The sequence below is a fragment of the Carettochelys insculpta genome, chromosome 2 (genome assembly GCF_033958435.1).
Source record: "Carettochelys insculpta isolate YL-2023 chromosome 2, ASM3395843v1, whole genome shotgun sequence".
Lineage (NCBI taxonomy): Eukaryota > Metazoa > Chordata > Testudines > Carettochelyidae > Carettochelys > Carettochelys insculpta.
In genome coordinates this window covers 280,942,268-280,968,602 of record NC_134138.1, presented here as the reverse complement: position 1 = coordinate 280,968,602, position 26,335 = coordinate 280,942,268, and the positions used below count along the sequence as shown (strand labels likewise).

Sequence of the window (26,335 nt, the reverse complement as noted above, 5' to 3'; positions counted from 1 at the left end):
CTCCATCCCCCTCCCCCGCCCTGCAGAACCCCCCCCCCCCACTGCTGGCCTCCATCCCCCTCCCCCACTGCTGGCCTCCATATCCATCCCCCTCCCCTGCCCTGCAGAACACCCCCCCGCACTGCTGGCTTCCCACCCCCCTCCCCTGCAGAGCCCCGACCCCACCTCCACAGAGCCCCCCACTGCTGGCCTCCCTCCCCTCGCCCAGGCCCTGCAGGGACCCCCCCCCCACCTTCTTGACGTAGGTGACGTCAGGGTGGTGCTTGGGCGGCGTGAGCAGCAGGTGCAGGCGCTCGTAGAGCTGGATGCCGTTCAGCGAGGTCACGCCCATGTACAGGAAGATCCCGAAGAGCACGGCCAGCGGGATGTGCCGCAGCAGGTCCCCGATGACGATGGACAGGCCTGGGCAGGGGGGGCAGCCACTGAGTCTGGGGCAGGGGGCAGGGGCCCGGGGCCCACCCAGTGGGGCTGTGACCCCCCCAGTGCACAGCTGCTGCAGCAGGACAGAGCCGGGGCACGCGCCCCTCCGTCCTGCTCGCGCAGATACGCTAGACGGCCGGATGGCTGGAGGGGGACCCAGGGGCTGGCCCCAGCGGGGCCCGGCGCGGGGCTGGCCAGGCCAGACTCTGCTCCATCCTTCCTCCCCCCAGGGCAGCCTCGGGCCCTGTCTGGCCCCAGCTGTGCCGTGCTGCACGAGGGGCCCGACTCCCGCAGGGGCTGGCTCCGAGGGGGAGGGCTGCAGCCCAGGGGTCTGGGCTAGGCAGCGGAGAGGCCACATGGTGCACCGGGGGCAGAGCGTGACCCTGGGCTGGGGGAGTCTGGCACAACGCAACGCCCCAGATACTGCCCCAAAGCCGCCCCCCACCGCGCTAAACCCCAGGGCTGCCCCAGAGTGAGGTGCCCCTGCGAGCTCGGGGGGCTGGACTCACCCACGAGCAGCGCCACCAGCAGCCCCGTGACGCGCTGCTCCTTCACCTCCTGGATCTTGGGCTTGTCGCCGGGCGCCACGGCCTTGCTCATGACGGTCAGGGCGTTGGCGTGGGTCACCGAGCGCACCGTGGCGGCCGCCAGCCAGGGCAGCCCGAAGAGGGCGCAGAAGCCACCCATGGCCACGATGAGCAGCAGGTCGAGGTGGAAGCCGGAGCCCTTCTGCAGCATGCGCTCCTTCTTGCTGATGATCAGCCTGGGGGGCCGATGTGACCTCAGAGCCTGCCCCACGGCCCCCCCAACCCCAGCGCCGCAGCCTCCCCCTGGCCCCCTAGGCCATGGGCCCTCCCCCCAGCACCCCAATTCTCCCAGGTCACAGCCCCCCAACCCCAGCGCCGCAGCCCTCCCCCCCCCGGCCCCCTAGGCCATGGGCCCTCCCACCAGCGCCCCAATTCTCCCAGGTCACAGCCCCCCAACCCCAGCGCCGCAGCGCCCCCCCCCCGGCCCCCTAGGCCATGGGCCCTCCCCCCAGCGCCCCAATTCTCCCAGGTCACAGCCCCCCAACCCCAGCGCCGCAGCCCCCACCCCCCCCGGCCCCCTAGGCCATGGGCCCCCCCAGCGACCCAATGCTCTCAGGCCCCACACCCCCCCCAACCCCAACACTACAGCCCCCTGGGCCATGCCCCTCCCCCAGCACCCCAATCCTCCCAGGTCACAGCTTCCCAACCCCAGCCCCTGCCCCCCAGGCCATGGGCCCCCCAGCACCCCAATCCTCCCAGGCCACAGCCCTGCCCCCGCCCAGCCCCGGGGAGCTCGGCTCACGTGGTGATCTGGGTCTCCATGAAGATGAGGATGAAGACGAGGACAGCTGGGAGGGCGCTGGCCACCATCATCCAGACGGGGAAGGCGCTGCCCTCGCCCAGGGGGTTGATGACCCAGCCCCGCTTCTCCGGGGCCGTCACTGAGAAGCCACTGGGAACGCTCAGCTTCTGGGGGGCGCAATGGGGGCTGTGAGACCCGGCCAGGGCAGCACAGGGCTGGGGGGCGGGGCGTGCTGGAGGCGGGCGGGAATGATGCCCTGGTGCCCATCTCTAGGACTGGGTCCCTGTGGGCCTGGCCCCCCGCCACCAGCCCTGCCCAGGGAGCAGGTGCTGCCCAGCCACAGGATGGCCCAGACACACAGCCGGGTCCTGCAGCTTGGCCAGTCCGGAGCGGGGCTGCCCACTGCCTCGGCCAGCGCAGGGCTCCCCAGGCTGCGCCCAGGGCCCACACCTGCTCCGCGCCAAGGCTCCTGGTGCCAGCAGCTGCACCCACCACCCCGAACGCCCTGCCCTGCCCTGTGCCTTGTGCTCCTTCCCAGCAGGCCAGCCTGGGGCCAGGGTGTGGGCTGGCGCCAGCCACGGGCTGGGGAGCAGGCACCAGTGGGGTGGGGAGCAGGGTGTTGGGGTGTGGTGAGGGGGGGCTCAGGGCTGGGGTGCTGGAGCTCCAGGGAGCAGCACCAGGCCCCCCTCCAGCTCCTGGCAGAGGCGCTGTGGGGTGCCCGGGGCGCGAGGGTGGGGGTGGAGCCCCACAGCTGCCCCGAGGCGCAGGAGCTGGAGGGACCTGTGCCACGTGCAGGCTGATGGGGAGCCCGGCCCCACACCAGCAGCACCTCAGCTGCCAGGAGTCTCTTCCAGCAGCGCTCCCCTCGCACGCCACACGGCTGTCAGCCCAGGCGCATCCCGGCTGGGCGGCGGGCCCTGCACCGGGGGGGTCCCCGGGGCCTGGCTCAGCAGCACCCGGGGGGGGGCGTTCCCTGGGGCCCGGCTCAGCAGCACCCGGGGGGGGGTTCCCTGGGGCCCGGCTCAGCAGCACCCGGGGGGGGGTTCCCTGGGGCCCGGCTCAGCAGCACCCGGGGGGGGGGTCCCCGGGGCCCGGCTCAGCAGCACCTGGGGGGGGGTTCCCTGGGGCCCGGCTCAGCAGCACCCGGGGGGGGGTTCCCTGGGGCCCGGCTCAGCAGCACCTGGGGGGGGGTTCCCTGGGGCCCGGCTCAGCAGCACCCGGGGGGGGGGTCCCCGGGGCCCGGCTCAGCAGCACCTGGGGGGGGGTTCCCTGGGGCCCGGCTCAGCAGCACCCGGGGGGGGGGTTCCCTGGGGCCCGGCTCAGCAGCACCCGGGGGGGGGTCCCTGGGGCCCGGCTCAGCAGCACCCGGGGGGGGGGTTCCCTGGGGCCCGGCTCAGCAGCACCCGGGGGGGGGTCCCTGGGGCCCGGCTCAGCAGCACCCGGGGGGGGGGTCCCTGGGGCCCGGCTCAGCAGCACCCGGGGGGGGGGGGGTTCCCTGGGGCCCGGCTCAGCAGCACCCGGGGGGGGGGGGGCAGGGAGTCTCTTGCACAGAGGCTAGGTTGGTGGTGGGGCTGGCGCGTGACCTGGGAGGGGCCTCTATGGGGGTTGGCTCCTGAGGGGTCCCTCCAAGGGGCTGGCTGAAGGCCAGGGCCCAGCACGGAGCTGCAGGCCCCTCCCCGCCCCACTGCTGCCCCATAGCCCCACTGACCTGTGTGTACGTGTCCCGGATGCTGAAATTCACCAGCACCATGACAAGGATGGCAATGGGCACCCCGAAGTCCCCAATCACCCGCCGGATCTGCAGAGGGGGTCAGAGCCAGCCAGGGTGGGCCCCACAGCCTGCCCCCAACCAACCCACTCCCCCAGCTTTGCCTGTTCCTGTCCCCCCCCGAACCCTGCCCCCTAGCTCTGAGCCCTGCCCCCCAGCAAACCCTGACCCACAGCTCGGCCCCTCAGCTCTGACCTTCTCTGCCCTGTCCCCAGAGTCCTTCCCCACGCAAACCCTGCCCCAGTTCTCCCCAGCCTCCGCCCAGGTGCCCAACCCGGCCCCCCCGCCCCACGGTGCCCCCCGCCCTGCCCTGCCCAGGCCCCCCCTCCACTCTCCTGCCCAACCCCCCCGCCCCACGTTGCCCCCCCGCCCTGCCCTGCCCAGGCCCCCCCTCCACTCTCCTGCCCAACCCCCCCCGCCCCACGATGCCCCCCTGCCCTGCCCTGCCCAGGCCCCCCCTCCACTCTCCTGCCCAACCCCCCCACCCCACGATGCCCCCCCGCCCTGCCCTGCCCAGGCCCCCCTTCCACTCTCCTGCCCAACCCCCCCCGCCCCACGGTGCCCCCCGCCCTGCCCTGCCCAGGCCCCCCCTCCACTCTCCTGCCCAACCCCCCCCGCCCCACGGTGCCCCCCGCCCTGCCCTGCCCAGGCCCCCCCTCCACTCTCCTGCCCAACCCCCCCCGCCCCACGGTGCCCCCCACCCTGCCCTGCCCAGGCCCCCCCCTCCACTCTCCTGCCCAACCCCCCCCGCCCCACGGTGCCCCCCGCCCTGCCCTGCCCAGGCCCCCCCTCCACTCTCCTGCCCAACCCCCCCCGCCCCACGATGCCCCCCCGCCCTGCCCTGCCCAGGCCCCCCCTCCACTCTCCTGCCCAACCCCCCCCGCCCCACGGTGCCCCCCGCCCTGCCCTGCCCAGGCCCCCCCCTCCACTCTCCTGCCCAACCCCCCCGCCCCACGATGCCCCCCCGCCCTGCCCTGCCCAGGCCCCCCCTCCACTCTCCTGCCCAACCCCCCCGCCCCACGGTGCCCCCCGCCCTGCCCTGCCCAGGCCCCCCCTCCACTCTCCTGCCCAACCCCCCCGCCCCACGGTGCCCCCCGCCCTGCCACTCACCCGCCCCGGGAAGAAGCGGCTGTTCTTGAACTTGCGCAGGAAGAAGGCGATGAAGAAGGTTCCCGCCATGAGCACCAGGGAGAGCAGCGCCGTGTTGGGCTCTCCCCGCACGCCCGGCCCGGCCCGGCCCCACGTCCCGTTCCCCACCGCCTGGCTGCCATTGCCTCCGGCCGCCTGCTCGCAGCCGTGCAGGGGGTGCTCCTGGAAGATCTGCCGGGGGGGCACCGGCCTCAGTCCCCCCTCCACCTCGGCCCCCCGTCCCTCCCCACCAGCTCGGCCCCCCCCGCCCCCCAGCCAGCTCAGCCCCCCGCCCCCCCCTCCACCTCGGCCCCGCCCCCAGCTCGGCCCCCCCATCCACCCCACCAGCTCGGCCCCCCAGCCAGCTCAGCCCCCCGCCCCCCCACCAGCTCGGCCCCCCCCCGCCCCCCAGCCAGCTCAGCCCCCCGCCCCCCCCTCCACCTCGGCCCCGCCCCCAGCTCGGCCCCCCCATCCACCCCACCAGCTCGGCCCCCCAGCCAGCTCAGCCCCCCGCCCCCCCCACCAGCTCGGCCCCCCCCGTCCCCCAGCCAGCTCGGCCCCCCCGTCCCCCAGCCAGCTAGGGCCCCCCCGCCACCAGCTCAGCCCCCCGTGCCTCCCACCACCTCGGCCCCCCGTCCCCCTCCACCAGCTCGGCCCCCCCCGCCCCCCAGCCAGCTCAGCCCCCCGCCCCCCCCTCCACCTCGGCCCCGCCCCCAGCTCGGCCCCCCCATCCACCCCACCAGCTCGGCCCCCCAGCCAGCTCAGCCCCCCACCCCCCCCCACCAGCTCGGCCCCCCCCGTCCCCCAGCCAGCTCGGCCCCCCCGTCCCCCAGCCAGCTAGGGCCCCCCCCCCACCAGCTCAGCCCCCCGTGCCTCCCACCAGCTCGGCCCCCCAGCCAGCTCATTCCCCCGCCCCCCCCACCAGCTCGGCCCCCCCCCGTCCCCCCGCCAGCTCGGCCCCCTGTCCCCCAGCCAGCTCGGGCCCCCCGCCCCCGCCACCAGCTCGGGTCCCCCGCCCCCCAGCCAGCTCAGCCCCCTCCACCAGCTCAGCCCCACCGTCCCCCCACCAGCTCGGCACCCCCATCCCCCAGCCAGCTCGGCCCCCCGTCCCCCAGCCAGCTCAGCCCCCCGCCCTCCCCACCAGCTCGGCCCCCCCGTCCCCCAGCCAGCTCGGCCCCCCCGTCCCCCCACCAGCTCGGCACCCCATCCCCCAGCCAGCTCGGCACCCCCATCCCCCAGCCAGCTCGGCCCCCCATCCCCCAGCCAGCTCAGCCCCCCGCCCTCCCCACCAGCTCGGCCCCCCGCCCCCCCCCACCAGCTCAGCGCCCCGGGCCGCAGCGGGCTGGGCTCAGCCCCCACCTTGGCCAGCTTGGCGAAGGTCTCGTAGATGAAGATGAGGGAGATGAGGAAGGCGAAGATCTCCTGGGTGAAGCGGGACACGAAGCGCACCAGGATGCTGCCCTCGAAGGCCACCATCAGCAGCACCAGCAGGATGAGCCAGAACCCGATCCACACACGGCCCACCAGGTACTCCAGCCCGTTGCTCGTGCAGAACTGCCGGGGCGCAGGCGTCAGGGGCTCCTGCCCAGGGCTGCTCAGCCCCACACGCCGGGCAAGGGCCCGGCGTGGGGCAGGGTCTCTGGGGCTCAGCTCCAGCTGCGGGGGGCAGGCCCGGCGTGGGGCAGGGTCTCTGGGGCTGGCCGGGCCCCTCAGAACAAGCCATTGCATCACCGTGCGTGGGGGTTGTGGCAGGGCCCCTGCCCGGCCATGGGGCTCTCTGCAGGCAGCTGGGGCTGCGGGGAGGTGGGAGTCCAGGGGGTGCAGGGCAGGGTGTTGGAGTGGGGACCAGCAGGGCCACCAGGAGCTTTGGGGCGGGGGGCGCCGCATCCGGGACCCGTCCAGGCTGCCCAGCTCCACAGGGCTCTGGGCCCTCCCCGGAGCCTGGCACTCACCGTGAAAAAGGCCTCTTCGAAGACGAGCAGGGGCCCAGAGAAGCCGATGACGAGCAGCGGCTGGGCGCCCAGCAGGCAGAACACGACGCCCTGCACGGCCGTGGAGATGATCAGCTCCGACACCCCGATTAGGTCCTGCGTCTTCTCCCCTGGAGGCCAGCGAGGGCGCACGGCTGGAGACGGAGCAGTGCCCGCCGGCCCCGCTGCGCCCTTCCCTCCCCCTCCGCTGCGCCCTTCCCTCCCCCTCCGCTCCACCCTTCCCTCCCCGTGCCCTTCCCTCCCCCTGTGCTGCGCCCTTCCCTCCGCTGCGCCCTTCCCTCCCCCTCCGCTCCACCCTTCCCTCCCCGTGCCCTTCCCTCCCCCTGTGCTGCGCCCTTCCCTCTGCTGCGCCCTTCCCTCCCCCTCCACTCCACCCTTCCCTCCCCCTCCACTCCGCCCTTCCCTCCCCATGCCCTTCCCTCCCGCTCTGCTGCGCCCTTCCCTCTGCTGCGCCCTTCCCTCCCCATGCCCTTCCCTCCCCCTCCGCTGCGCCCTTCCCTCTGCTGCGCCCTCCCCCTCCGCTGCGCCCTTCCCTCCAGCCACTGCGCCCTTCCCTCCCCCCCGCCACATGCTGCACCCCTCCCTCCAGCCGGTGCGCCCTTCCCTCCCCCTGTGCCCTTCCCTCCCCCCTCCGCTGCACCCTTCCCCCCCCGCTGTGCCCTTCCCTCCCTCCCTCTGCTGCCCCCTCCCTCCAGCTGCTGCACCCCCCACTGCCCCCTCCCTCCCCCCCTCTGCTGACCCCTCCCTCCCCCCAGCTGCTGCACCACTCCCTCCACTGGCCCCCCCTCCCTCCAGCCACTGTGCCCCCTCCCCAGACCCTTCCCCCCGCTCCCTGGCATGGAGGATGTTTGAGGTTCCCGTGGCTGGACTCTCTCCCCGGTGACCGCCCAAGGGCTCAGGTCACAGGGAGCACTGGTCCCAGCCCCTCCCCTGCCCCCCCACCCCTCCCCACTGACCCCAGCAACAGCCCCAACTCACCTCCCCCACAACCCCGACCTCCCACTGGCCTTCAGTCCCCCCCTTGGCCCCTCCCAAACTCCAGCAATGGGCCCTTACTTCCCCCCGACTCGCTGCTGCTCCCTGTGGCACCTTTACCGCCCCCGGTGCCGTTACCCAAAGCCGTTATCCAGCCCCGCCCCCAATGCCATTAGCCAGCCCCCTGGTGCCATTAGCCAGACCCCCCTCCCCAACCCCCGGCGCCGTTATCCAGCTCCCTTCCCCTACCTAAGAAATACAAACATGGTAGGCAACCAGCTTGGCTTAACAGGGAAATCCTTAGTCAGCTTAAACTCAAAAAGGATGCATACAAGATATGGAAACCTGGACAGTTGACTGAGGAGGAGTATAAACATACGGCTGGAGAATGCCGGGCAGTAATCAGGAAAGCGAAAGCACAACTGGAACTGCAGCTGGCGAGGGATGCGAAGGGCAACAAGAAGGGTTTCTACAGGCATGTGAACAATAAACAGGTTATCAGAGAAGGTGCGGAGCCATTACTGGATGAGGGAGGTAACCTAGTGACAGGTGATGTAAGAAAAGCTGAATAGCTCAATGCTTTTTTGCCTCAGTCTTCACAGACGAGGACAGTTCCCACACGATGGTCCTAGACTATGCAGTATGGGAAAGTGGAGGGCAGCCATATGTGGGGAAAGAGCGAGTAAAGAGCTACCTAGAAAACTAGATGTGCACAAACCCATGAGTCTGGATTTAATGCACCCCAGATACTGAGGGAATTGGCAGAGGTCATTGCCAAGCCTTTGGCCATTACCTTTGAAGACTCTTGGAGATCGGGAGAGAACCTGGATGACTGGAAAAAGGCAAATGTGGTGCCCATCTTTAAACAAGGGAAGAAGGACAATCCAGGGAACTATAGACCGGTCAGCCTTACCTCAGTCCCTGGGAAAATAATCATAGAATCATAGAACACTAGGACTGGAAGGGATCTTGACAGGCCATCGAGTCCAACCCCCCTGCCCCAATGACAGGACCAAGTACTATCTAAACCACCCCTGACAGACATCTATCTAACCTGTTCTTAAATATCTCCAGCGATGGAGATTCCACAACCTCCCCAGGCAATTTACTCCACTGTTTGACCACCCTGACAGTTAGGAACTTTTCCCTTATGTCCAACCTAAACCTCCCTTGCTGCAGTTTTAGTCCATTGCCTCTTGTTCTATCCTCAGAGGCCAAAAAGAGCAAGTTCTCTCCTTCCTCCTTATGACTCTCTTTTAGATACCCGAAAACCGCTATCATGTCGCCCCTCAATCTTCTCTTTTCCAAACTAAACAAGCCCAATTCTTTCAGCCTTTTTTCATAGGTCACATTCTCTAGACCTTTAACCATTCTTGTTGATCTTTTCCAGTTTCTCCACATCTTTCTTGAAATGTGCCGCCCAGAACTGGACACAATACTCCAACTGAGGCCTAACCAGCGCAGAGTAGAGCGGGAGAATGACTTCTCGTGTCTTGTTCACAACACACCTGTTAATGCATCCCAGAATCATGTTTGCTTTTTTTGCAACAGCATCACACTGTTGACTCATATTTAGCTTGTGGTCCACTATAACCCCTACATCCCTTTCTGCTGTAGTCATTCCTAGACAGTCTCTCCCCATTCTGTATGTGTGAAACTGATTGTTCCTTCCCAAGTGGAGCACTTTGCATTTGTCTTTATTAAACTTCATCCTGTTTATCTCAGACCATTTCTCCAATTTATCCAGATCATTTGAATTATGACCCTATCCTCCAAAGCAGTTGCAACCCCTCCCAGCTTGGGATCATCTGCAACCATAATAAGTGTACTTTCTATGCCAGTATCTAAATAGTTGATGAAGACATTGAACAGAACCAGTCCCAGTACAGACCCTTGCGGAACCCCACTTGCTGTACTTTTCCAGCAGGATTGAGAACCATTAAGAACTACTCTCTGAGTACGGTTATCCAGCCAGTTATGCACCCACCTTATAGTAGCCTCATCTAAATTGTATTTGCCTAGTTTTTTGATAAGAATATCATGAGAGACCATATCAAATGCTTTACTAAAGTCTAGGTATACTACATCTACCGCTTCTCCCCTATCCACAAGGCTCGTTGTCCTATCAAAGAAAGCTACCAGATTAGTTTCACAAGATTTATTCTTTACAAACCCATGCTGGCTGTTCCCTATCACCTTACCACCTTCCAAGTGCTTGCAGATGATTTCTTTAATTACCTGCTCCATTATCTTTCCTGGCACTGAAGTTAAGCTGACTGGCCTGTAGTTTCCTGGGTTATTCTTATTCCCCTTTTTATAGATGGGCACTATATTTGCCCTTTTCCAGTCTTCTGGAATCTCTCCTGTCTCCCATGATTTTCCAAAGATGATAGTAAAGGCTCAGTTATCTCCTCTCTCAGCTCCTTGAGTATTCTAGGATGCATTTCATCAGGCCCTGGTGACTTGCAGACATCTAACTTTCCTAAGTGATTTTTAACTTGTTCTCTTTTTTTTTATCATCTAAACCTACCCCTTTCCCACTAGCATTCACATAATGGAGGGGATCCTCAAGGAATCCATTTCGGAGCACTTGGAAGAGGGGAAAGTGATCAAAAGTAGCCAACATGGATTCACCAGGGGCAAGTCCTGCCTGACCAATCTGATTAGCTTCTATGACGAGGTAACAAGCTCTGTGGACATGGGGAAGTCAGTGGATGTGATATACCTTGACTTCAGCAAGGCTTTTGATACAGTCTCCCACAACATTCTTGTCCATAAGTTAAGGAAATGTGGATTGGATCCTTGGACTATAAGGTGGATAGAAAGCTGGCTTGATGGTCGGGCCCAACGGATAGTGGTCAATGGCTCAATATCTGGATGTTGGTCTGTTTCAAGCAGAGTGCCGCAAGGCTCGGTTCTGGGGCTGGTGTTATTCAACATCTTTATTAATGACCTGGATGAGGGACTGGATTGCGCCCTCAGCAAGTTTGCGGATGACACAAAACTAGGGGGAGAGGTAGATTCCTTGGAGGGTAGAGAGAGAATCCAGAGGGACCTGGATAAATTGGAGGACTGGGCCAAAAGAAATCTGATGCGGTTCAATAAGGAGAAGTGTAGAGTCCTGCACCTGGGGCGGAAGAATCCCAAACATTGTTACAGGCTGGGGACCGACTGGCTCAGCAGCAGTACAATGGAAAGGGACCTAGGGGTTATGGTGGATGAAAGGCTGGATATGAGTAAATAGTGTGCCCTTGTAGCCAAGAAGGCTAACGGCACACTGGGGGGCATTAGGAGGAGCATTTTGAGCAGATCTAGAGAAGTAATTATTCCTCTTTATTCGGCACTGGTGAGGCCATATCTGGTATATTGTGTCCAGTTTTGGGCCCTCAGTATAAAAAGGATGTGGATTTGCTGGAGCAGGTTCAGCGAAGGGCAACAAAAATTATTAAGGGTCATGTGCTCCAGACCTATGAGGAGAGGCTGAGGGGTCTGGGCTTGTTTAGTTTACAGAAGAGAAGACTGAGGGGTGATTTAATAGCAGCCTTCAACTTCCTGAAGGGGAGCTCTACAGAGGAGGGTGACAAACTGCTCTCAGTGGTGTCAGATGGCAGAACAAGGAGCAATGGTCTGAAGTTACAGAGGGGGAGGTGTAGGTTGGATATTAGGGAAAACTCCTTCCCAGGTGCGTGGTGAAGCACTGGAATGTGTTGCCTAGAGAGGTGTAACAGCAACGAAGGGTCCTGTGGCACCTTATAGACTAACAGAAAAGTTTTGAGCATGAGCTTTCGTGAGCACAGACTCACTTCATCAGATGCTGGTCTTGGTCTGTGCTCACGAAAGCTCATGCTCAAAACTTTTCTGTTAGTCTATAAGGTGCCACAGGAGCCTTCGTTGCTGTTACAGATCCAGACTAACACGGCTCCCCCTCCCATACTAGAGAGGTGGTGGATTCTCCATCCCTGGAGGTTTTTAAGTCCTGGCTTGTCAAGGTCCTGGCTGGGATGACTCATTGGGGTTGATCCTGCTTTGGGCAGGGGCTGGACTCGGTGACTCCTGAGGTCCCCACCAGCCCCAGGGTTCTGTGGTTCTGTACCTAAACTCTTGACTGTCGAAGAAGCAGCTCTGGGGGTGGGCCACGGGACTGGACTGCCTGGGGAATTGCTTGTACTGGCTCTTGCCAACCACTGTGGTGAGGCAGAAGTCCTCTGCTTGGTTGTGTGGGTAGGTGCATATGGCAGAGGTCAGCTCATGCCATACGGTGGAGGTTGGCATGTGCCATATGGAGGATTACACTGTGTGCCGTACGGTGCAGGTCGGTGTGTGCCACAACACAGAAGTTGGTGTGCTGTACAGAGGAGGTCGGCGTGTACCACATGGCAGATGCTGGCGTGTGCCGTACAGAGGAGGTCAGCGTGTGCCACATGGCAGATGCCGGCGTGTGCCATGCACAGGAGGTCAGCGTGTGCCACCTGGCAGATGTCGGCGTGTGCCGTACAGAGGAGGTCAGCGTGTGCCACATGGCAGATGTCGGCGTGTGCCGTACAGAGGAGGTCAGCGTGTGCCACATGGAAGATGCTGGCGTGTGCCGTACAGAGGAGGTCAGCGTGTGCCACATGGCAGATGTCGGCGTGTGCCGTACAGAGGAGGTCAGCGTGTGCCACATGGAAGATGCCGGCGTGTGCCATACAGAGGAGGTCAGCGCGTGCCACATGGCAGATGTTGGCGTGTGCCGTACAGAGGAGGTCGGCGCGTGCCACATGGCAGATGTCGGCGTCTGCCGTACAGAGGAGGTCAACGTGTGACACATGGCAGATGCCGGCGTGTGCCGTACAGAGGAGGTCAGCGCGTGCCACATGGCAGATGTTGGCGTGTGCCGTACAGACGAGGTCAGCGCGTGCCACATGGCAGATGCCGGCGTGTGCCGTACAGAGGAGGTCAGCGCGTGCCACATGGCAGATGCCGGCGTGTGCCGTACAGAGGTCAGCGTGTGCCACATGGCAGATGTCGGCGTGTGCCGTACAGAGGAGGTCAGCGTGTGCCACATGGCAGATGCAGGCGTGTGCTGTACAGAGGAGGTCAGCGTGTGCCACATGGCAGATGCCGGCGTGTGCTGTACAGAGGAGGTCAGCGTGTGCCACATGGCAGATGCAGGCGTGTGCTGTACAGAGGAGGTCAGCGTGTGCCACATGGCAGATGCCGGCGTGTGCTGTACAGAGGAGGTCAGCGTGTGCCACATGGCAGATGTCGGCGTGTGCCGTACGGAGGAGGTCAGCGTGTGCCACATGGCAGATGCCGGCGTGTGCCATACGGAGGAGGTCAGCGTGTGCCACATGGCAGATGCCAGCGTGTGCCACATGGCAGATGCCGGCGTGTGCCATACAGAGGAGGTCAGCGTGTGCCACATGGCAGATGCCGGCGTGTGCTGTACAGAGGTCAGCGTGTGCCACATGGCAGATGCCGGCGTGTGCCGTACAGAGGTCAGCGTGTGCCACATGGCAGATGTCGGCGTGTGCCGTACAGAGGTCAGCGTGTGTCACATGGCAGATGTCGGCGTGTGCCGTACAGAGGAGGTCGGCGTGTGCCACATGGCAGATGCCGGCGTGTGCCGTACAGAGGAGGTCAGCGTGTGCCACATGGCAGATGCCGGCGTGTGCCGTACAGAGGAGGTCGGCGTGTGCCACATGGCAGATGTCGGCGTGTGCCGTACAGAGGAGGTCAGCGTGTGCCACATGGCAGATGCCGGCGTGTGCCGTACAGAGGAGGTCGGCGTGTGCCACATGGCAGATGTCGGCATGTGCCGTACAGAGGAGGTCAGCGTGTGCCACATGGCAGATGCCGGCGTGTGCCGTACAGAGGAGGTCAGCGTGTGCCACATGGCAGATGTCGGCGTGTGCCGTACAGAGGAGGTCAGCGTGTGCCACATGGCAGATGCCGGCGTGTGCGGTACAGAGGAGGTCAGCGTGTGCCACATGGCAGATGCCGGCGTGTGCCGTACAGAGGAGGTCGGCGTGTGCCACATGGCAGATGCTGGCGTGTGCCGTACAGAGGAGGTCGGCGTGTGCCACATGGCAGATGTCGGCGTGTGCCGTACAGAGGTCAGCGTGTGCCACATGGCAGATGCCGGCGTGTGCTGTACAGAGGAGGTCAGCGTGTGCCACATGGCAGATGCCGGCGTGTGCTGTACAGAGGAGGTCAGCGTGTGCCACATGGCAGATGTCGGCGTGTGCCGTACAGAGGTCAGCGTGTGCCACATGGCAGATGCCGGCGTGTGCCGTACAGAGGAGGTCAGCGCGTGCCACATGGCAGATGCTGGCGTGTGCCGTACAGAGGAGGTCGGCGTGTGCCACATGGCAGATGTCGGCATGTGCCGTAGAGAGGAGGTCAGCGTGTGCCACATGGCAGATGCCGGCGTGTGCCGTACAGAGGAGGTCGGCGTGTGCCATATGGCAGGTGTCGGCGTGTGCTGTACAGAGGAGGTCAGCGCGTACCACATGGCAGATGCCGGCGTGTGCTGTACAGAGGAGGTCAGCATGTGCCACATGGCAGATGTCGGCGTGTGCCGTACAGAGGAGGTCGGCGTGTGCCACATGGCAGATGTCGGCGTGTGCCGTACAGAGGAGGTCAGCGTGTGCCACATGGCAGATGCCGGCATGTGCCGTACAGAGGAAGTCAGCGTGTGCCACATGGCAGATGCCGGCGTGTGCTGTACAGAGGAGGTCAGCGTGTGCCACATGGCATATGTCGGCGTGTGCCGTACAGAGGAGGTCAGCGTGTGCCACATGGCAGATGTCGGCGTGTGCCGTACAGAGGAGGTCAGCGTGTGCCACATGGCAGATGCCGGCGTGTGCTGTACAGAGGTCAGCGTGTGCCACATGGCAGATGTCGGCGTGTGCCATACAGAGGAGGTCAGCGCGTACCACATGGCAGATGCCGGCGTGTGCTGTACAGAGGAGGTCAGCGTGTGCCACATGGCAGATGCCGGCGTGTGCCGTAGAGAGGAGGTCAGCGTGTGCCACATGGCAGATGCCGGCGTGTGCTGTACAGAGGTCAGCGTGTGCCACATGGCAGATGCCGGCGTGTGCCGTACAGAGGTCAGCGTGTGCCACATGGCAGATGCCGGCGTGTGCTGTACAGAGGTCAGCGTGTGCCACATGGCAGATGCCGGCGTGTGCTGTACAGAGGTCAGCGTGTGCCACATGGCAGATGTCGGCGTGTGCCATACAGAGGAGGTCAGCGCGTACCACATGGCAGATGCCGGCGTGTGCTGTACAGAGGAGGTCAGCGTGTGCCACATGGCAGATGCCGGCGTGTGCCGTAGAGAGGAGGTCAGCGTGTGCCACATGGCAGATGCCGGCGTGTGCTGTACAGAGGTCAGCGTGTGCCACATGGCAGATGCCGGCGTGTGCCGTACAGAGGTCAGCGTGTGCCATATAATAATAATTGGAGATACTTATCTCCCAGGGCTGGAAGGGGCCTTGGGCGGTCGCCTAGTCCAGCCCCTTCCCTCTGAGCAGGGCCAAGCACCACCCCTGCCATCTATTTGCCTCAGTCCCTAAATGGGCTCCTCAGGGACGGAGTTCACAGCCCCGCGTTTAGCAGGCCCTCGCGCAAACCACTGACTATCCCTCCCGCTCTCTGCTGTCTGGAGGAGGTTGGCACGTGCCCTATGGCAGATGTCCCCCACTCGACCCACTGGGCCCTTACCCAGCCCCTCTCCCCTGGCCCTTACCCAGCACCCCTGCAGGCCCTTACCCAATCTCTCCTCCCGGACCACTACCCAGCCCCCTCACGGGCCCTTATCCAGCCCCTCCTGGGCCCCTACCCAGCCCCTGCCCCTGAGCCTTACCCAGCAGCCCCCCGAAGGTGATGGCCGGCGAGAGAGCAGCAAAGTAGATGAAGATGATGGCGGCCACACACTGGGGGTTCAGGCTGTCCCTGAAGTCACTCAGGTATTTGGGGTAACGCCGGCGCACGTCACGGATGAGCCCCCCAAAGGGACGGCCTGTACGCCGCAGGGGGTCGTCTTCATCCTCCACCTCCCACTCCACCTCCTTCAGCTTCAGCAGCGCTGCTCAGACAGACAGACAGACAGACACAGCCTGTGAGAGCCGCTTGCCTGCCTGCCTGCCTATCCCCAGCCCAGCCCAGCGCCCTGGTGGGACGGGGAACACCCCCCACCTGCCCAGCCCAGCGCCCTGGTGGGACGGGGAACACCCCCCACCTGCCCAGCCCAGCGCCCTGGTGGGACGGGGAACACCCCCCACCTGCCCAGCCCAGCGCCCTGGTGGGACGGGGAACACCCCCCACCTGCCCAGCCCAGCGGCCTGGCGGGACAGGGAACACCCCCCACCTGCCCAGCCCAGCGCCCTGGTGGGACGGGGAACACCCCCCACCTGCCCAGCCCAGCGGCCTGGCGGGACAGGGAACACCCCCCACCTGCCCAGCCCAGCGCCCTGGTGGGACGGGGAACACCCCCCACCTGCCCAGCCCAGCGGCCTGGTGGGACGGGGAACACCCCCACCTGCCCAGCCCAGCGCCCTGGTGGGACGGGGAACACCCCCCACCTGCCCAGCCCAGCGGCCTGGTGGGACGGGGAACACCCCCCACCTGCCCAGCCCAGCGCCCTGGTGGGACGGGGAACACCCCCCACCTGCCCAGCCCAGCGCCCTGGTGGGACGGGGAACACCCCCCACCTGCCCAGCCCAGCGCCCTGGTGGGACGGGGAACACCCCACACCTGCCCAGCCCAGCGCCCTGGTGGGACGGGGAACACCCCACACCTGCCCAGCCCAGCACCCTGACGGGACGGGGAACACCCCCCACCTGCCCAGCCCAGCGCCCTGGCGGGACGGGGAACACCCCCCACCTGCCCAGCCCAGCGCCCTGGCGGGACGGGGAACACCCCACACCTGCCCAGCCCAGCGCCCTGGTGGGATGGGGAACACCCCCCACCTGCCCAGCCCAGCGGCCTGGTGGGACGGGGAACACCCCCCACCTGCCCAGCCCAGTGGCCTGGTGGGACGGGGAACACCCCCCACCTGCCCAGCCCAGCGCCCTGGTGGGACGGGGAACACCCCCCACCTGCCCAGCCCAGCGCCCTGGTGGGACGGGGAACACCCCACACCTGCCCAGCCCAGGCCCGTTACCTTTCTCCTCAGGTGACTTGGGCTCCAGGGCGGTGCCCAGCAGCCGGCGCTCCTGCTCCTCACGCTTCTGGAGCATCTGGCGCTGGAAGTGAGCCACGCTGCGGAGGAGCTCCTCGCCCTGCACCTCCGAGGGCGGCAGCACCACGCTGCAGTCCAGGAACTCGTTGATGGCGCCAAGCAGGTCGTGCCGGTCGTCAGCCAGGTACGCCGCCTCGTGGAATTGCTAAGGGCACCTCTGCAGGTCAGACTGCGGCACCCGGCCGCACCGCCGCTGCCGGGCCCTGGGGCAGGATGCTCACGTGGCCAGCCCCCAGGAGGGGGCAGTGGGAGACTGCAGGGCCCAGAGGACCCAAGGTCAGGGGCACAGAGCCCTGGGACTAGCACCCCCTGCCATTGGGATGCAGGGCAAGGCCAGGGCCGGGGCAGAGCCTGCAGCAGGCTGGGGAGGGTCAGAGGCCCCAGGCGCTGGGGCCCGACAGCAGGCCGAGGGGGAGGCGGTGGCCTTGGACATGGACCTGGAGGGGCAGAAGCCAAGGAGGTGCAGCAGGCTGCTGGGGGCCAGCTGAGGTGGAGCTGGTTGTGGGAGCCGGCAGGGGAGCTGGTGCGGGAACCGGTGTGGGAGCTGGCGGGGGAGCTGGTGCATGGGGGCCGGCGGGGGAGCTGGTGGAGGAGCCAGTGTGGGAGCTAGTGCAGGGGAGCCGGCAGGGGAGGTGGTGGGGGAGCTGGTGTGGGAGCCGGCAGGGGAGCTGGTGGAGGAGCCAGTGTGGGAGCTGGTGCAGGGGAGCCGGCGGGGGAGCTGGTGGAGGAGCCGGTGTGGGAGCTGGTGCAGGGGAGCTGGCGGGGGAGCCAGCAGGGGAGGCGGTGGGGGAGCTGGTGCAGGGGAGCCGGCGGGGGAGCCAGCAGGGGAGCCGGTGTGGGAGCTGGTGCAGGGGAGCCGGCAGGGGAGGCGGTGGGGGAGCCGGTGTGGGAGCCAGCGAGGAACATGGCAGGGGAGCTGTTGCAGGGGAGCCGGCGGGGGAGCTAGTGTGGGAGCTGGTGCAGGGGAGCTGGCGGGGGAGCCAGCAGGGGAGCCGGTGTGGGAGCTGGTGCAGGGGTGCCGGCGGGCTGGGAATTACCTTGTCAGACATGAGGGTGGAGATGGAGCGCCCGATCTCGTGATAGTCCATGTTGGCCCTGCTGGGCCCCAGCAGCACGAAGAGGAAGCGGACGGGGATGGGAACCTCCAGCACTGAGTCCAGTTCCACTGCCTCCTGCAGCCGCACGAAGGCCATGGTGGGCTGGTCCAGGAACTCCACGCTGCCTGTGGGGCGAGGGCTGCTCAGTGCCCACCGCCCACCTGCCCCACAGAGAGGGAGCCGCCTGCACCCACCCCACGCAGGGACTGTGCCCCCCATCAGCCCAGCCCTGCCCCCATCAGCCCAGCCCAGCCCCACATCAGCCCTTACCCACGAGCACCACCGTGGCTTCAGCGTTGTCCGGTATCTTTTCCAGCAGCTTCAGCTCATGCTTTGACTTTGAGCGCGTGATGCCGGCAGGGGGTGCTAGGGTCAGGCTCTCCCGCTGTGGGACAGGGACAGGTGAGCACGCTGCCATGGGGCGGGAGCCATGTCACGCACGCAAGGCCCACGGCTCCCAGGCAGAGTCCGGAGGAGAAACAAGTGTCAGGAGCTGCACACAGGCAACCGGGTATTTCTAGTCTCATTCGCATCACAGCTTTCACTTCACGTTGTGCCTGTCTCTGCGCGCCAAGGCGGGGGGTTAGTACCTGTCCCTGCACACCGAGCGGGTGTTTGTACCTGTCCCTGCACACCGAGTGGGTGTTTGTACCTGTCCCTGCACACTGAGCGAGCGTTAATGCGTCTCCCTGCACACCAAGTGGGTGTTTGTGCCTGTCACTGCAGCCCGAGTGGGTTTTTGTGCCTGTAGCTGCAAACTGAGCAGGTGTTTGTGCCTGTCCCTGCACACCGAGCGGGTGTTTGTGCCTGTAGCTGCAAACTGAGCGGGTGTTTGTGCCTGTCCCTGCACACCGAGCGGGTGTTTGTACTTGTCCCTGCACACCGAGCGGGTGTTTGTACTTGTCCCTGCACACCGAGCGAGTGTTAGTGCGTCTCCCTGTACACCGAGCGGGTGTTTGTGCCTGTCACTGCATCTCGAGTGGGTTTTTGTGCCTGTAGCTGCAAACTGAGCGGGTGTTTGTGCCTGTCCCTGCACACCGAGTGAGTGTTAGTGCGTCTCCCTGCACACCGAGCGGGTGTTTGTGCCTGTAGCTGCAAACTGAGCGGGTGTTTGTGCCTGTCCCTGCACACCGAGCAGGTGTTTGTACTTGTCCCTGCACACCGAGCGAGTGTTAGTGCGTCTCCCTGTACACCGAGCGGGTGTTTGTGCCTGTCCCTGCACACTGAGTGGGTGTTTGTACCTGTAGTTGCAATCTGAGTCGGTGTTTGTGCCTGTCCCTGCACACCGAGCGGGTGTTTGTGCCTGTCACTGCATCCCGAGTGGGTTTTTGTGCCTGTAGCTACAAACTGAGCGGGTGTTTGTGCCTGTCCCTGCACACCGAGCGGGTGTTTGTGCCTGTAGCTGCACACCGAGCGGGTGTTAGTGCGTCTCCCTGCACACCGAGCAAGTGTTAGTGCCTGTAGCTGCAAACTGAGCGGGTGTTTGTGCCCGTCCCTGCACACCGAGCGGGTGTTAGTGCCTGTAGCTGCAAACTGAGCGGGTGTTTGTGCCTGTCACTGCATCCCGAGTGGGTTTTTGTGCCTGTAGCTACAAACTGAGCGGGTGTTTGTGCCTGTCCCTGCACACCGAGCGAGTGTTAGTGCGTCTCCCTGTACACCGAGCGGGTGTTTGTGCCTGTAGTTGCAATCTGAGTCGGTGTTTGTGCCTGTCCCTGCACACCGAGCAGGTGTTTGTGCCTGTAGCTGCAAACTGAGCAGGTGTTTGTGCCTGTCCCTGCACACCGAGCGAGTGTTAGTGCCTGTAGCTGCAAACTGAGCGGGTGTTTGTACTTGTCCCTGCACACCGAGCGGGTGTTTGTGCGTCTCCCTGTACACCGAGCGGGTGTTTGTGCCTGTAGTTGCAAACTGAGCAGGTGTTTGTGCCTGTCCCTGCACACCGAGCGGGTGTTTGTACTTGTCCCTGCACACCGAGCGGGTGTTTGTGCCTGTCCCTGTACACCGAGCGGGTGTTTGTGCCTGTAGCTGCAAACTGAGCGGGTGTTTGTGCCTGTCCCTGCACACTGAGCGAGTGTTAGTTCCTGTAGCTGCAAACTGAGCGGGTGTTTGTGCCTGTCCCTGCACACTGAGTGAGTGTTAGTTCCTGTAGCTGCAAACTGAGCAGGTGTTTGTGCCTGTCCCTGCACACCGAGCGGGTGTTTGTACTTGTCCCTGCACACTGAGCGGGTGTTTGTGCCTGTCCCTGTACACCGAGCGGGTGTTTGTGCCTGTAGCTGCAAACTGAGCGGGTGTTTGTGCCTGTCCCTGCACACCGAGCGAGTGTTAGTGCCTGTAGCTGCAAACTGAGCGGGTGTTTGTGCCCGTCCCTGCACAACGAGCGGGTGTTTGTGCCCGTAGCTGCAAACTGAGTGGGTGTTTGTGCCTGTCACTGCATCCCGAACGGGGGCTGAGGGGCTTGTGGGGATGGATGAGGGGCCCCAGGCGGCTGGAAGAACAGGAGGGGAGAAGAGGACTGGGGAGGGATTGGGGGAGCAGAAGGAGATGGGGCACGGGAGGGGATTGAGGGATCCAGAGGGTGAGAGTGGAGGAGGGTGATGGGGGTTGGGGGTGAAGGAGAATGATGGGAGGTTGGGGACACAGTAAAGAGATGAGGGGTCAGGGCGCAGGAGGTTCATGGGGGTTGGAGCACAGGAGGGTGATGGGGGTTGGGGTGGAGGAGGGCAAGGGGGGTCGGGGCACAGGAGGGTGATGGCAGGTCAGGGTGGAGCAGGGCAAGGGGGGTCAGGGTGCAGGAGGGTGATGGGGGGTTAGGGGGCCAGGGGTCCGATGCGGGGGTCGGGGTGGAGGAGGACAGGGGAGGGTCAGGGCACAGGGCTCTGACAGGCGGTCGAGGCACAGGAGGGTGACGGGGGGTTGGGGTGCAGGGCTCTGACAGGCGGTCAAGGCACAGGAGGGTGATGGGGGATCAGGGCGCAGGGCTGTGATGGGTGGTGGGGGCGCAGGAGGGTGACGGGGGGTTAGGGCACAGGGCTCTGATGGGTGTTCAGGGCGCAGGAGGGGTGACGGGGGTTCAGGGCGCAGGAGGGTGATGGGGGTCAGGGCACAGGGCTCTGATGGGTGTTCAGGGCACAGGAGGGTGACGGGGGGTCAGGGCACAGGGCTCTGATGGGTGTTCAGGGCACAGGAGGGTGACGGGGGGTCAGGGCACAGGGCTCTGATGGGTGTTCAGGGCGCAGGAGGGTGACGGGGTCAGGGCACAGGGCTCTGATGGGTGTTCGGGGCGCAGGAGGGTGACAGGGGGTCAGGGCACAGGGCTCTGATGGGTGTTCGGGGCGCAGGAGGGTGATGGGTTGGGGCGCAGGAGGGTGACAGGGGGTCAGGGCACAGGGCTCTGATGGGCGGTCGGGGCGCAGGAGGGGCACACAGCTGCCCTGCGCCCAGGCCCCGCTCACCTCTCGCTCCATCTCCAGCCGGGTCTCGCACTGAGCGGCGCGGGTGCCAATGAGGGGCTCGGTGACCGCCGGCTCGCCACCCTCGCCCATGTGGTTGGCGCTGTGGTGATGCACCAGCAGGGAGCCCAGGCTGCCGGCCGAGATGTTGCGGGGGAAGAAATCCTTCTCGTCACAGGGATGGCTGCAGGACGAAGCCAGGGCAAGGTCTGCCACCTGCACGCCAGGGCCTCCCGCCCCGGCCGGCTGCTACCAGCAAAGCGAGCCCTGTGCCCTGGGGGTGGGGTGTCCCTGGACACCCACTAGCACCGGCCGCCGGGGGGCCGCCCCTCCCGCTCCCTGCTCCCCAGGAGAGCGATTACACCTTCAGGCTTCAGAGCAGGGCTCACCCAGCCCCAAGAGGCTGCGGCTGCAGCCTTCTGAGAGCTGCTCTGAGGGCAGGGAGCACAGAGCCCACAGCCCGCAGAGGGCCTGACCCACCACTCACACGGGGGCAGGTCCGTGGGCAGGGCTCCCACCCCACCGCGCCCTGCCCCAGATGTGGAGGGCCGTCCGGCCGGCAGGCAGGCAGCACAGCCTGCAGGCAGTTCCTTTGCCCGTGCTGGGTCCCCAGGCCGCGGGGGCAGCTCACCTGTGCTTCAGCAGCAGTGCCCGCAGCACGTTGGCGCGGTCCTCGGCCCGGATCTGGTCCGAAATGATCATCTGCTCCACCACCTGGTGCGCCACCCCCGGCAGCGTCTTCTGGTCCAGGTCCAGGAGCACGGCACCTGGGGCAGAGCCCACCGTGAGCAGCCAGGCCAGGGGCTCCCCCTGCACTGCCCATAGGCCTGGGGCAACGGCCCTCTGCCCCAGCCCCTCCCCACGCGGGCTGGGGGGGGCAGGCGCCAGCAGCAGGTCCCGCGGGGGCGATGGGAAGCGTAGTGACCCGGCTTCAGCCTGCTCTGCTCCCCTGCGCCCAGCCACGGCGCTCCACTTCCTGCCACCGGCATCCCACCCGGCCCCTAACCCGCCCCCCAGAGGGAGAGCTCGGTGGCTGCGCACTGGCCTGCCGGACCCGGGCCGTGAGCTCAGCCCTCGGGGGCCATTGGGGTCTGGGCCCAGCAGCTGAAGAAAATGAGGCAGGGCTGGGGCTGGACCCCGTCAGCCCTGACGGGCCGTGTATCTCCATGCGTAAGTGCAGGGCACTGGCAGGGCAGTGGCCAGGAGCTGGGGAGCGTGTGGCGCGGGGGGCAGTGATCCCAGGTGCTGGTGCCAGGTCCCATCCACCCCCCCAAGCCACAGCCAGACCCTGCTGGGAGCCCCCCAGCTACAGCTGAGGAGCTGCCCCACTCTATGGCCCCCCGGGACACCTAACCCCAAGCTGAAGCCTCCTGCCCCGACAGCACCATCCACCCCCCAGGCTGCAGGCAGGCCTCGTGGGGCCCCCATCCCCTGCAATGTGGTGGGGGGGCGTGTGCGTGTGCATGTGTGAATGAGAGAGCCAGGCAGAGCAGCCCCCCTGGCGGGGGCTGACCCCCTGCTCTCTGTAACCTGCCCTGGCCACTGACACCTGCCCCAACACAGAGCAGGGAGGACCCAGCAGGGTTTGAATCGGAGGCGGCAGTTAGTGGGGGTGCAGGGGAGTTGGAAGGCAGCCAGCCTGGACAGGAGAAGAGAGACAAAGGGGGCAACCAAGGCCCTGGCTCCCCTCGGGCTCCTCCGCCCAGGACGGGTTGGAATGACTGTCCCTGCCGGCTGTACTGACACCTCTGTGCTGAGCTGGGCAGTCACGGAGAGTCACTCCTGCCTGCGCCGGGGGGCAGCGCTTGGGGACCCCTGAAACCCATCACATCCCCCTTCTGCCGGGAGCCCCATGGGGCAGGCTGGGGCTGCTCCCTCCCACCCACCGTGGGAGAGGGTCTTGCGCAGCTCCAGCAGGCTGCGGAAGCTCAGCGAAGCGACGTGGGGCTTCCCCCAGCGATCTGTCTCCTCCTCCACATCCTCCTCAAACTTGATCCAGCGCGCTGTCTCCTTCCACTGCAGCTCCCGGTTCTTGTCCACCACCAGCTCGTTCAGCTCCACGAAGACCTGGCGGACAGTGGGTGGTGCCACAGGGCTCGGCGGGTAGGGCTGGGGTCCCCCCGGGCAGCCCTGCCCCCATGGGGCTCCTGGCCCCCTGGACTCCAGCCCCTGCAAGCCTGCCACAAAGTGGGGGTTTTAGCCCCCTGGTTCTGCTGCCCTGTAGCGACGGCAGGCGGGTGCCTCAGTTCCCCGCGCTGCACCACGACAGCGTTGGTGCCGGGAGTTTTGGGTGTGAGAGCTCCTTGCACGCACACTGGTCACAGCTGCACCACCTGAGGTCTGTGGGGGAGGGTTAGGGCAGCCTGCAACCAGGCCGCTCCCACTGGCTGCAGTTCTCAGCCAATGGGAGCTGCAGAGCCGGCATTCGGGGCTGAGCCCCCTGGCTGCCCCTGTGGGTAGGAGCCAGGGAGGGAGGGGGCTGCCTAGCCCTGCTGGGCTGCCAACTGGGAACTGAACAGCCTGGCTGGTGGCGCTGCCGGGTCCCTTCTCACCTGGGCATTTCCTACTCCCCAACGCAAGAGCCTGACCCCCGTGGCTCCCCAGCCCCCCAGCCCCACCGTCCCCTGCCCGCCTGGCCCCGCCCTGGGCACCTCGTGCGGCTGCCGGTCGTGCTTCCGGTGCCGGGCGCTGGGCTCTGCGTGGCTCTTGCTGACGTGCACGACTTGGGCTTTGGCGCTCTTGCGCACCAGGTGCCGCCGCACCCCTGGCACGTCCTCGAACCGGTGGCCTGCAGGGAGATGGGCGACAGCACTGAGCCTGGTGCAGGGGCGCCAGGGCCTTTCTCAGCCGCAGCTTCTACTCCTGCTGGCCCAGGCACCGGAGCCGCGGGCCGCTGCCTGCCAGCCGGAGGGCGAGCGGGTTCACACGCTCCCGCCAGCTGTCCGGCCGGCCCAGGCCCAGGCCCTCCTGCAGGGGGATGTGGCAGCATTGCCCCGAGGGCTTGGGCCTCTCTGCTGAGGATGCCTGTCGCAGGGAGACTGGCCAGTGCAGGGGGTCCAGCAGGGAGGCTCACTGAGAACTGGGGGGGCGCCACGCTGTGCGCCCCGGGGCCTGCCAGCCCCTCTGCAGCGGTGACATGCGGCCAGCTGGGCGAGATGCACTAGTGACTGCATCCCCCTCAGGCCCCCGCGCCCATCTCACTCCAGCACCCTACCATGGCAGGGGCTGAACAACCCGGCCAGAGACAGCCCCAGCCTGCCCCCCTGCTGTGCCAGAGCAGCTCAGGCTGTGGGGTCTGACCCCTCGCACCCGTCCCCTGGCCAGGGCCTGGGGCACTCACTCTTCATGTAGTCCAGGTCGGCCGAGGCCAGCGTCTGGGCCTCCGATTCATCCGTGGGCACCTTCTGGTACTGGGCCTGCTCCACCCCCGTCATGCTGCCGATGCGCCGCCTCTCGTTCAGGTTGTAGCTCCGGTGCCCAGGCTGGGACTTGGGAACCGGGTGACCTGGGGAGCTGGGCTCATCTGCACTGGGCCCCTCAGCCCCACACTCCTCCTCCGCCCTGGGGCAGAAACACACCTGCCTCAGAGCTGGGGCCCAAGAGGCCCCCTCCACTGCCCAGCCCCAGAGCCCCTGAACCCCAGCAGGCCTCTGCCCAGAGCCCTGCACTTCATGCCGGGCAGCCGGCCCCAGACGCTCGCTCACCTGCCCCCAGGGGGTCCATTGGCAGACTGCCGCCCCACGGCTCGTTGGGAGAGCTTGGCAGAGATGTCGGGGTGGAGGGCTGCTCTGGGCGGTGCTCAGCAGCCTCATCCTCCTGCAAGAAGAACTGAGAAGGGACACAGCTTGGGCACTGGGGCAGCAGGGTCTGGGGTCCTGCCCTCCTGGCTCCCAGCCCTGGCAGCCAGAGCCACTCCTCCGCTCCTGCCCGCCCCTCCAGCCTCCGGCGCTGCCCCGGCTGCCTGCCGGCTGGGCCCTCTGCTCTGTACCTGGGCCCTGCCGGGCAGGTCCTCAGCCGAGCGCTCGGGCTCCGTGTCGCAGGTTTCATCCTCCTCCTCCGCCTCCTCGATGGCGGGGGTCTCCCCTGGCACAGACGCCCGCCGCCGCGGCTTCCTGCCCTTCAGCCCCCCCTTCTTCCTGCGGGTGTCAGGGGGCAGGTGCGTGGAGAGGGGGTGGTGGATGTGGTGGGATGACTGGCGGTGATCTGGGAGACATAGCGGGTATGGGCACCAGGCTGGGGCACAGCCCGGCCTCCCTTGTCCCGCCGCACAACGGTACCACCCCCCCGCCGTCCGCTGCCCACACGGCACTAACATGGCCCAGGTGCCCGACCCCTGCACTGCGCCGTGCCGCCCTGCCCGTCGAGGCCAGGTCAGCGCATCTCCCACGGAGGTCCGGCGCCGACCGGAGGCCCTGCTGCTGCCGCCGGCACCGACCCTCCTGCACTGGGCCCCGCCCGCCGGCCGCCTGCCACTCACACTCGAAGTCCTCCTCGCTGTAGCTGCGGCCGGCCTCCTCCCCGTTGCGCGGGTGCGAGTCCTGCAGGATCTCCTCAAAGCGCTCCACCCCCAGCGCCTTGTTCAGGTCCGTCTCCTCCTCCTCCACCGGGGCGGGCGCGCCAGGGCCTGGGCCATCCGGCTCCGCCTGGGGACGCAATGACAGAGGGGAGGGAGCACCCTCAGGGGATGCCAGCGCCCCATTGCAGCCCCCAAGCCACCCAGGGGCTGGCACTGCCTTACGGCCCAGCGCCCCCTGCCGGGCCCCGACCCCACTCCCTGCAGCCCAGCGCCCCTGCCTGGCTCCCCACAGCCCAGCGCCTCCTGCCGGGCCCCCATCCCACTCCCTGCAGCCCAGCGCCCCTGCCCGGCTCCCCACAGCCCAGCGCCTCCTGCCGGGCCCCGACCCCACTCCCTGCAGCCCAGCGCCCCTGCCCGGCTCCCCACAGCCCAGCACCTCCTG

At 66.2% G+C, this 26,335-nt stretch overlaps 1 protein-coding gene across 9 annotated transcripts in view; it reads right to left on the bottom strand.

Moving 5' to 3' along the window:
• Positions 1 to 26,335, bottom strand: part of SLC4A2 (solute carrier family 4 member 2) — a 131,309-nt gene that overhangs the window by 1,485 nt on the left and 103,489 nt on the right. For 7 of the 9 annotated variants that reach the window (XM_074985390.1, XM_074985386.1, XM_074985388.1 and 4 more), the window contains 19 exons: positions 25,855 to 26,020; positions 25,366 to 25,580; positions 25,085 to 25,205; positions 24,718 to 24,942; positions 24,029 to 24,165; positions 23,264 to 23,444; positions 22,009 to 22,144; positions 21,381 to 21,561; positions 18,202 to 18,316; positions 17,872 to 18,056; positions 16,757 to 16,979; positions 15,458 to 15,679; positions 6,598 to 6,746; positions 6,005 to 6,199; positions 4,628 to 4,837; positions 3,458 to 3,547; positions 1,750 to 1,916; positions 930 to 1,183; positions 233 to 402 (listed from right to left, as the gene is read on the bottom strand). In XM_074985390.1, the coding sequence (XP_074841491.1) occupies positions 233 to 402; positions 930 to 1,183; positions 1,750 to 1,916; positions 3,458 to 3,547; positions 4,628 to 4,837; positions 6,005 to 6,199; positions 6,598 to 6,746; positions 15,458 to 15,679; positions 16,757 to 16,979; positions 17,872 to 18,056; positions 18,202 to 18,316; positions 21,381 to 21,561; positions 22,009 to 22,144; positions 23,264 to 23,444; positions 24,029 to 24,165; positions 24,718 to 24,942; positions 25,085 to 25,205; positions 25,366 to 25,580; positions 25,855 to 26,020 (3,342 nt within the window). The remainder of the gene's footprint in view (positions 1 to 232; positions 403 to 929; positions 1,184 to 1,749; positions 1,917 to 3,457; positions 3,548 to 4,627; positions 4,838 to 6,004; positions 6,200 to 6,597; positions 6,747 to 15,457; positions 15,680 to 16,756; positions 16,980 to 17,871; positions 18,057 to 18,201; positions 18,317 to 21,380; positions 21,562 to 22,008; positions 22,145 to 23,263; positions 23,445 to 24,028; positions 24,166 to 24,717; positions 24,943 to 25,084; positions 25,206 to 25,365; positions 25,581 to 25,854; positions 26,021 to 26,335) is intronic. The other 2 variants (XM_074985395.1, XM_074985392.1) reach the window with 2 other exon arrangements.